The 11,030-nt window shown below is 36.6% G+C and overlaps 1 protein-coding gene across 1 annotated transcript in view; it reads left to right on the top strand.

Moving 5' to 3' along the window:
• The window catches only part of DNAH14 (dynein, axonemal, heavy chain 14), a 390,354-nt gene that overhangs the window by 347,381 nt on the left and 31,943 nt on the right, over nucleotides 1-11,030 (top strand). Inside the window, 4 exon segments of the mRNA XM_008567995.1 lie at nucleotides 4,018-4,254; nucleotides 6,904-6,989; nucleotides 8,534-8,690; nucleotides 9,874-10,084. Coding sequence (XP_008566217.1) covers nucleotides 4,018-4,254; nucleotides 6,904-6,989; nucleotides 8,534-8,690; nucleotides 9,874-10,084 — 691 coding nt within the window.

Genomic DNA, 11,030 nt, shown 5'->3' with positions numbered 1-11,030 from the left:
TGAGGGTTGCGATCCATTGCCGGTCATGAAAAAAGACAAAAAGGAAAAAAAAAAAAAGAAACAATTAACAGAGTGAAAAGACAACCAATGGGGTGGAAGAAAATATGTGCAAAATATGCATCTGACAAAGGATTAAATATCCAGAATACACAGGAACTCAAACAACAGCAGAAAACAAGTAACCCAATTAAAAATGGGCAAAGTAGCTGAATAGGCATTTCTCAAAGGAATATGTACAAATGGCCAACAAACACATGAAAGAATGCTCAACATCACTCAGCATCCAGGAAGTGCAAATCAAAACCACATTAAGATATCTTCTCACTACAGTTAGGCTGGCTAATACCAAAAAGACTGAGAATAACAAATGCTGGCAAGGATGCAGAGAAATGGGAACCCTCCTACACTGTTCATGGGACTGTAAAATGGTGCAGCCATTATGGAAAATGGTATGGAGATTCCTCAAACTACTGATAGAACTGCCATATGACCCAGCCATCCCACTGCTGAGTATATGCCCCAAAGAATGGAAATCATCATGTCGGGATACCTGTACTCCCATGTTTATTACAGCTCTATTTACAATAGCCAACAGTTGGAACCAGCCTAAATGCCCATCATTGGATGAGTGGATAAGGAAAATGTGGTGTATTTGCACAATGGAATACTACTCTGCTATAAAAAGAATGAAATTCTGCCATTCACAGCAACATGGATGAACTTAGAGAAAATTATGTTAAGTGATAAGCCAAGCACAGAAGGAGAAATACCGCATGTTCTCACTTATATGTGGGATCTAACATAAATAAATAAACAAACAAACAAATAGGATGAAAAATAAAAAGACACAGCACCACAATAATTCTTTGAACTTGTTAAGAAAAGTGAACAGAACTGAGATTGCTGGGGTGGGGAAGTGGGGAAAAGAAGGAACTGGTAAAGGGCCATGAAAATAAATTACATTGTATAATGATAAATAAAAATAAAATAAAATAAACAAGAAAAGAAAGAATGAAAGATACAACAATCACAATAATTCATTGAATTTTCAAAAAGAAGAGAAATGAGGCCACCAGAGGTGGGAATGGCGTAGGGGGGTTAGCAAGAAATTTGTAAAGGGACACAAAATATGATCACATTGTATAAGGATAAATATAATAATTATTCTAATTTGAGGATCACATATTGCACACAGGTATTGATATTCGACACTGTACCCAACAGATATGCACAATAAATTACATTTCAATCAAAAATAAATAAGAAACATGAAGTGAAATGAATTAATTAAAATTTTTAAAAAGAAAAAGAAAATGCAACTTACAGCATGTAAGATGATATTTGCAAACTGTTTATGTGAAAGGACTTAATAAACATAATCTATAATGAACTCCTACAACTCAACAACAAAAAAATCACATAACCTGATTTTTAAATGGGCAAAGGACCTGAATAGATACTTCTCCAAAGATGATATACAAATGGCTAACAAGCATGTGAAAAGATTCTCAACATCACTAATCACCAGGAAAATGCAAATCAAAACCACAGTGAGATATCACCTCATATCCATTAGGATGGCTACTACAAAAAACAAAACAAGGAGTTCCGGTCAAGATGACAGAATAGATGGTCCCCAGTGTCACTTTCTCCCACAAGTCAACCAATTTACAACTATAAAAATGTAAAAACAGCCAAGCTGGGGCTGCTGTAGCTCAGGAAAAGAGGAGGGGAGACCTATGGAGCTCATGAAGGAGAAGAAGACTTGATGAGAGAAAGAAAAAACTGCTTGGAGCATTTCGGACGACAGCTGCTTTAAGGCTGGAGCTGCTGAGTGTGTGGAGCAGGAGCCAGCAGAAGCCACAGCTGTGCCCTTTGGATGGAGTTGCTTGGAAGCAGCAGGGGAGAAGACGGTCTTGGTGGGTTCCCGTGGACCCATGCAGGAGTGAGGAACCAGAACAGCTGAAGAAGGGGAGCCTTTCAGAGGCCAGTGAGTCATTGCAAGGGACTGGTGCAGGGCCCATCCCATGTGAAGTGTTTGGAGCATGGGCGGTGGGGAAGACAGGCCCACCAGGAGAACACTGGGATACGGCAAAGACAGCCAATCACAGCCAATCCATCCCCCAATCAGCGTAAGACCACTCAGGGGAGACTGGTTAGGAATGCAGAATTGAATGGCTGCAGTTTGATGAAAAGATTCAGGCCCAGATCAACGTTTCTACACAACCCAGGAGCCAGAAGAAACTATAAGGTCAACCATTAAATCCTGAGCTGCACCAAAAGTCTTCCCTAGGGAAACAGCAGCAAAGCAGCAATTTAGCTCAACAACATAGCTCAAGTACTGGTTCCCACAGGAAGTTTCCCCATTTCAGAAGTAAGCAAAGGACAAAAAATTAGTTCTAGCCCACACACACCACCAGCTCCTCAAGGCCTGCCAGGGGACCTGAGGTATGGAGCCAGGGATCAGACCCCAGTCCCACATCCAGGCACACCACCAGTGCCTCAGGGCCCTACCCAGGGGCCCAGGGCATCAAGCCAGGGACCAGACACCTTGCCCACAACCAGGCACACCACCAGCACCAAGGAGCATGCCAAAACGTCACCTCCATGTAAGTGGCCCACGACAGCCAAGACAGTAACCACAGCTGCCGTGAAAGTGGCTAGACATCAAAACCACCACACAGATGGTCCACCAACCACTGGAGTGTATTGACACAAGGCGAGTCACAAGAGATCAAAGAAAAGAATAGGATGTCTTTCTCCACAAAGCCCATTCCAGAGTGACAGACAAAGCATCTGCTCTGTGATAATATTGAGGGACCTGAACACACCTTTCAGCATTGGACAGATCATCTAGGCAACATATCAACAGAGTAACCATTACTCTTTCAGAGAGACAGAAGAAATGTAAGATTATCAGTGATGGAAGAGGGGAGAGAAAGGGGAATGGGGAGAGATTAGACAAGGGGCATAAAGAATAAGTACAATTTGTAGCAATATACATATTAATAATATTGATTTGATCAACATATGTCAACATTGAATCCCAAAAATATGTATAATCAATTATGATTCAATAAAAAAATTTTTAAAAACAAATGAACAAAACAGAAAATAACAAGTGTCATTTTCTGGCAAGGATGTGAAGAAATCAGAACCCTTGTGCATTCATGGTGGGATTATAAATGGTGCTACCTCTGTGGAAAACAGAATGGAGTTCCTCAAAAAATTTAAAATAAAACTACCATATGATCCAGCAATCCCACTCTGGGTATGTATCCAGAAGAATCTGGAAGAGATATTCACATACTCATGTTCATAGCAGCACTATATACAATAGCCAAGAGGTGGAAGCAACCCAAATGTCCACCAACAAATGAGTGGATAAACAAAATGTGGCAGAAACATAAATAAAATGTTATTTCATTTTGAAAAGGAAGGAAAGCCTGTCACATGCTACAACATGGATAAACCTGAGGATATTATGCTAAGTGAAATAAGCCAGTAACAAAAAGACAAATACTACATGGTTCCACTTATATTTGGTATTAAAGAAGTCAAATTCATAGAAAAAAGAAGTAGAATGGTGGTCACCAGGACCTGGGAGGAGAAAAAGAGAAGTTGCGTAATGGGTATAGAGTTTCAGATTTGCAGGAAAAGTTCTGAAGATCAGTTTCACAGCAATGCAAATATATTTAACACTACTNGGAGGAGAAAAAGAGAAGTTGCGTAATGGGTATAGAGTTTCAGATTTGCAGGAAAAGTTCTGAAGATCAGTTTCACAGCAATGCAAATATATTTAACACTACTGAACTATGCACTTAAGCATAGTTAAGACAATAAATTTCATGTGATTTTTTTACCACAGTAAAAATAATTACCTTTTACGTAATTAATTTTATATAAATTGGCTTTTTTCTCAACAACAAATATCTGCTAATATTTGTTTTTAGTTCCTTTGTAATAAGTTCAAAGGATTTATCTCTTCTAATGCGATCACTCTTCCTTTTCTATTAGGCATATTCGAAATATGCAAAAGTCAGCATCTTCAGTGGCTCTCGAATTCCAGGTGGAAGCAATGTCAGTATGTCAGCAGTCAGCTGGAGCCCTTTTCACTTCTGTGCAAATCCCTTTTATCAAATGCATCACAATGGGATGCTTTTAAGAATAGTAAGGCTGTATATTCTCTGATTAGCACAGCTTTCTGTTCAGAAAATGTTTCACTGGAGGAAAGTATGAAATCACCAGAAGAAAGTAAGAAAGCATTTAATGTTTTAATCTAACTTTAGTGTATGTGTGTGTGTGTGCATGTGTGAGAGTTTGTAGACCTTCAATGTGTAAATGTAGTTTGATACATTATGAAAAAATTGAAGGGAAGAATATAACTATGTTCTAAGCATGCACATGTTATTCAATNATTATGAAAAAATTGAAGGGAAGAATATAACTATGTTCTAAGCATGCACATGTTATTCAATGTAATCCTCATAACAGTCTTGTGAAACAATTATTACAACCTTCATTGTTGATGAGAAACTCTAATGATAAATCAGAATTTCAGAAAGATTAAATATACCACACTAGTTTCATTACAACACACTAGTTTTGAACCTTGAATCTGAATAAGCCTACATATATCCCTCATATTATATAACAGATATGTGTTCTTAAAATTACATAGGAAAGGGATCTTTAAATGTAAATGACTTGCTATTTTTAGCACAACTTTTCCCTTTTCTTTTTCCATTTTGAACTCTCTTCCCTATTTTTCCCTGCCACTTCAACATGTGACAAACACCCCCACTCAGGAATCAGCCTAATTTGTTGTCATCCACATTTTTCTCCATTTTGCTCCAGATTTTTGCCATAATATACTATTACATTATGCAAAACATAAACATCCATATGCATATTTGCTTTGCTTTTATTTCTATGGGATTAATAACCAGAAGTAAAATTGCCAGGTCAAAAATAAATCACTTTTATGTTAATAGTTGCTGCAAGGTTGCTTTCATTAAAAGTCTATGATTATTTATGTTTCCATCAGCGATATGTCTCTTTTACAATAGGGTATTGATTCTTTTTAACTTTCGCCAATTTGAAAAGTTTTAAATACTTTAACTTTAATATCCCTATTAGCAAGTTTAACTGTCTTTTCACGATGTTTGTTAACCATTTGGATTTGCCTATTTATGTACTTTACCCATTTTTCTACTGGATTGTTTATCTCCTTTTTAACCGTTTGTCAGAATCCTAAAAAAAATTAATTAATTTCGCAGAATCCTAAAAAAATAATTAATTTTTGTCTTAATATACATATTAACCTCTCCATTTAAATATTTTTCCAAATCTGTTAATTGTCTGTTAGATTTGTTTACAGTGTCTGTACTATACAAATGCTTAAATGTTTGTATAGTCAATTATGTGTATTTTTTTTCTTTCATACCTTCTTGATTTCCAGCTCTCACTTTATTTTTGTGTTTGGCAGCTGGCCAGTACAGGGATCACTGCACTCTAACCAACTTGATTTCCAGTACAGACTAAGATCTCATCCTTCCCTAGAATTTTTTTCTTTGGGTCATTATTGCTTAATTTTGTTGCTCTTGTCACTAATCTATCTAGGAGCCATAATTTGTTATACTATAAGATAAGAATCAATAACTGTTATTTAAAGAAACTATTGACCCTTTTTGTAAAGTGAAGTTCTTTTTATTTTGCAAGTAACCCCAAATGTATCCATTTGTAATTAAAATTTTTATGTATCATAGGCTTCTTTTTAAAGATCAACACATCAGTGTTAGCTATATTCAAAAAAGCTATTTCTGATTCCTTGAACTTGTTAAGATAAGTGAACAGATATGATTTGATGGGGGGAGGAAGGAGAGGAAGGAGGTAAAGGGACACGAAAATCAACTACATTGTATATTGATAAGTTAAAATAAAAAATAAATACTTTAAAAAAAGCTATTTCTATAATCTAAGTTGTGTTTAAAGTTAGACATTCGGGGCTGGCCCATGGCTCACTCAGGAGAGTGTGGTGCTGATAACACCAAGGCCACGGGTTCAGATCCTATATAGGGATGACTGGTTCGCTCACTGGCTGAGTGTGGTGCTGTCAACACCAAGCCAAGGGTTAAGATCCCCTTACCGGTCATCTCTTTAAAAAAAATAATAAAGTTAGACATTGGGAAAATACCATAAAAATAAAAGGTAGGTGGAAATAATAACTGTATCTGGAATAGTTGGAAACGAAGACTGGAAGCCTTTCCCCCTTGCAAGTGACTGTGATCCCATAGGATTCTATTGTAGTGGTAAGAGGGGTCAGTATAAAAAATGTATAGGTATAATATTTAATTTTTCAAATATTTGATAATCTGTTGCATTTTCATTTGATTCTCATTTCCTATATCTTGTGATCCCATAGGATTCTATTGTAGTGGTAAGAGGGGTCAGTATAAAAAATGTATAGGTATAATTTTTAATTTTTCAAATATTTGATAATCTGTTGCATTTTCATTTGATTCTCATTTCCTATATCTGCCATAGGTGGGTTGTGAATAGAAATCTCTAACCTCTAGAGTTATTAGTTTATATTCATTAGAAAAACATCACATATGTAGGAGCAGGTTACAAAGTGTTGGCTCTGCCCCTTGTCGCACATTTTATCCTTCAGCTGTCCACAGTCTCGTTATATCACTAGTCATCAACCACTTCAGCTGGACCAAGTTGAAACTTAAATCTACCTGAATGTCCACCTCTTTTGAGGTGTTGAGGCTAGCGATGCTCAAATCCTGAGGGAATAAAACTCACTGTAAAAGTTAGCCACGTTTTTAAAAAATTTTTTTTCACAAAAAAAATACAAAGTATTTGATTGTTAATGTCAATTTCTTTCTCTATATCTAGCTGAACTTTTGAATGAAAATGAAGAGATGTGTAATCCTATAAATTTTCCCTGGGAGAAACTCACTCCATTTCAAAGACTTATTTTGGTAAGATATGCTATGAGAAAATACTGATATTCGAAGTGTTTTGAGCACTTTATTAGCAACTTAAACTTTTCAAAATTTAAATTTTATAAGCAAAATATACTGATTTTTAGAAGCTAACATTTAGTGAACGTTCACGTCAGAGGAAAACGCTTACACTCCAGCCTCAATGTTTCTTTCATGTGGAGAGAGTCCAGTCAGAGTAACATTCCTGACATCTCTCTGCTCCCTATTCACTCCTCCCGATAGAGGAGGAAGATTTAGAAGATTGTGAATTTAAGAGATGAGCTGAGAGTGCATGGCTCAACCCTTTCTTTCCCGTTCCTTCTGGGATGTGTCTAGCCACAAAGGGCATACTTTCTGCTCTGCTTCTTCATGTCATCAACTGTACAGGAACAGTCACTGGTCCACTGGGCAGGCCCATGGCTGACCAGCACTGCTTCTGACAGGTACATCTGTCTAATTCTAGGCTCAGAATCAGGAAGCACATCGTTGCTTCACACCTAAACCACATCCACCAACGTGGCCATTATGATTAATAAAGGTGATATTTTCCTGATTCCTCTATTGCTCAATTCCTTCAGAATCTGGCAAGGGGTGGGGGCTGGTAGTGGGCTGGGGATGTGAATGGGTGTCATTTATGTGCCCCCAAGACATCAGAAGTTTAGCATGTGTTAAGCACTTTACATACATTATTTCATTCATTGTGAATGAAATATATATATATTTAATATATTTATAAATATATTTAATCCTAATAACAGTTTTAGGGGGTACAATTATTTCCCACATCATACAGATTAGGAAACCAAGGTTTAAAAATTGCCTAATAGAGTCAGGCTTGATTCTCAATTTGGCTCTGATGTTTGTGTTCTTGACAGTCACACCATGTTACACTTATCCAACTAGACCATCCTAAATTCATCCTTATCACTTCGAAATACTTCTTTTATTTTCACATTTACCCTCTAGTTTAGTAAGGGAAAAAATCCCTCCCGTCATTCCCCTCCTGACCTCAACTTTCTGTAAATGCCAGCCTAGACAACCAGTAGCCCTTCTTTTGATTTCTGCCTTAAACTTTATTTTTCAACACTTTAAAATGCACTCTGGATAGAGATTGCAAAAATACCTGCTTCTGGCTAATAGATGTGTTTTATTTGACCTGCAGTTTTGTTTTGTTTTTTCAACTTTTCAAATGCAATTTATCACTAACAAATGGATTTGAACCTGTGAAGATCTTTCTTAGAAGATTTCTGTCTTAGTCCTTTTAGGCTGCTATAACAAAATACCTTAGACTGGGTAATCTATAAACTACAGAAATTATTGCTTACAGTCCTGAGGTTGGAAAGTCCCAGATCAAGGTACCAGCAGATCCAGTGTCAGCTGAGGCTTGCTCTCTGCCTCACAGATGGCGTCTTCTTGCTGTGTACTCACATGACAGAAGGGACGAACAGGCTCCCTCAACCTCTTTTGTTTCATTTTACCAGAGGGAATATTCTCCTGGATGGTTTTTAAATTTACCTTATCTTCCATGTCTTCTTTTTTAGATAAAAATTCTTAGACCAGAATGTTTAAAGAATTCAGTAAGAAAGTTTGTAACTGAAAAAATGGGAAATGAATATCTTCATAGAACTGCAATTAGTTTGAAAGAATTATATAAAGAATCCAATGCCAGAACTCCACTGATACTTATCCACTCTCATGGTAAGCTATTTGTGAATAGTTATGATGATGATATACTATCAGTCAAAAGATGTGGACAAGTAGGTCCTCTGTCAGGTTATTCTGTGTTTAAAATGTTTTCCTATTCTTATTTAAACATTGTGGAAAAGGGACTGATTAAAACTTTGATCTAAACTACATTAAGAATTAATCTTTCTAAAAATATAAAAGAACAAAGAAGAGTAAACTCCCAGATTCACAAATATGGAAAAATTTATCAGTGCTAATTTTCTATTAAAATACCTTCCAAACACATATTATTGATCCGAAAGTTGGAATTTCCTTTACATTTATTAATAACTGTTTTAAATAACATTGACTTGTGTGAGGATATAAGTTATAAAATAAATTATCAGAAATTGGCTCTGCTGATCCAGCCCTTGTAATTCCTCAAAACTCCAAATGTTTTTATTTTCTTTTCCTTATCTTTGCTCCTAAGTAAAATATTTTCTCCTAAGCAAAATCTTTCTTCGTTTATCTTTGGTTCTTCATCGTCTCCAAATCGAATATGTCTTTAGAATTCACCATTTGCAAATTTTGATTCCATTACACAAAAACCTTGTCCAGAGTGCCTCTACCTAGAGTCTTCCTCACCTGGAACATTTCCATGTGGAGCACCTGGTTATCTACCTGACACTCTCATAATAGCTGCGGTTCCCAAGGCGGTGGCGAGGGCTCTAACCATCACATCAGTGTTCTAAACCACAGAATGGAAGAAATGATGAAGGACGTACCTCCTCCCTTTAAGGAAATATACAGAGCAACACTTTTCCTAACAAACGTCTCCTGTCAAAAACCTAGTCACAAAACTTAGATGCCCATACCTAGCTAGCTGTAAGACAGGCTAAAAATGTAGGATTTTAGCCAGGTACACGGCCATCTCAAGGAATATTGTGGCATAGCTACCGAAGAGGAAGAGACAAATAGATGACCAGCAAGTGCTATGGGTAGATACTGTCATCCCCAGTGTGTTAGGAAACCTAGGGCACCCGGCTAGTAAACAGCAAAGCCAAAATTTGAACTCTGGGCTCTAATTCCAAAGCCTGTAGTCTTTCTACTATGGCTACATTTTCTCTCCCCAGCACTCAATAAATGCTGATTGTGCTTTTAAAGAGGGAATTAAATGAGCTTACAGTTTTATGTACCTCTCCATGTTGTTATACAGGGACTGACCTCACCAATATTCTCCTGAGATTTGCTCAAGAGTTAAAAGGAACAACGCATCACGTGACCATAATTTCTCTGGGCCATGGCCAGGCAGCTAAAGCTGAAGCCCTCATTGTTAAGGCATTAACCCAAACGCAACAGTGGGTCTTCCTCCAGAACTGCCACCTTGCAGCATCATTCATGCCAAGGCTCTGCACTATTGTAGAATCGTAAGAGTTTCACATTTATTTGTAAAGGATCGGATTCATTATAAAAACTATAAGTAAAACTGGAAATGACAACATGTACTATGTGTAAACAATGATAAAATAATGTGTCGGGCCACTCAGAGGAAACTTAAGCTATCCTGTGTGGGTTCTCTTTTCTCCAGGGACTTGAAAACTACACTAGGAATACGATGATTTTTATTAGGAAAAAAAGGCATCTTTAGTTTTTGTTCTCTGTCTTGCTTATTACTTTCTTTCTTTCTCTCCTTCTCAGAGTCTCATTGTTGATAGATATGCATGCACACATACACACTACATACACCAATGTATATATATATATATATATATATATATATATATATCACCGCTTTTAATATTCTATAAGATTCCAAACAACAGGGTATAATACCTGATAGCCATACTTTCAATGATGGTTTATTATATTTAGTATCTATTCCAACTTTCTCTGGCTCAACCCAGTTTTCTAGGCTGTACTTTCCAAAGCACTTACTCAGCCAGAAATTTCCATAGGTTCAGCCTTCTTGTTTATAGTGGAATTATTTGAAAGTTGATCACTGTAACATTAAGTGAAGAATCAGCAATGTGATGGATTAGTAATGTTTTAACCAATTACGTTCTGCAGTTTTTTCTCAGCCTTGCTTTTCTGTCGTCCGCTTTACTCTGTATGACCAATATTGTATGGTAAAAGTATATTTAAATGTGGGTCTCTTTGAGCTGTTATTTTTATGCTTTGAGCACATCCAAGGAAACCATAAAAACAAAACACAACTGCCCTGACTTAAATTTCTAAAAACTTTCCTAATATCATTCATGCTGCTCTCACACTGTTATTCTATTACCAGTTTGAAAACTATTTAATAATCTCTCCTTTTTACATTTATTTTATCACTTAAGAGAGTCAGAAGATGGAGATTACTTAATTATTTGA

This window comes from Galeopterus variegatus, unplaced genomic scaffold, assembly GCF_000696425.1.
Source record: "Galeopterus variegatus unplaced genomic scaffold, G_variegatus-3.0.2 Scaffold365, whole genome shotgun sequence".
In the NCBI taxonomy this organism is placed as follows: Eukaryota; Metazoa; Chordata; class Mammalia; order Dermoptera; family Cynocephalidae; genus Galeopterus; species Galeopterus variegatus.
The sequence above is the reverse complement of the archived record's forward strand: the minus strand, read 5'-3'. Positions and strand labels throughout refer to the sequence as shown.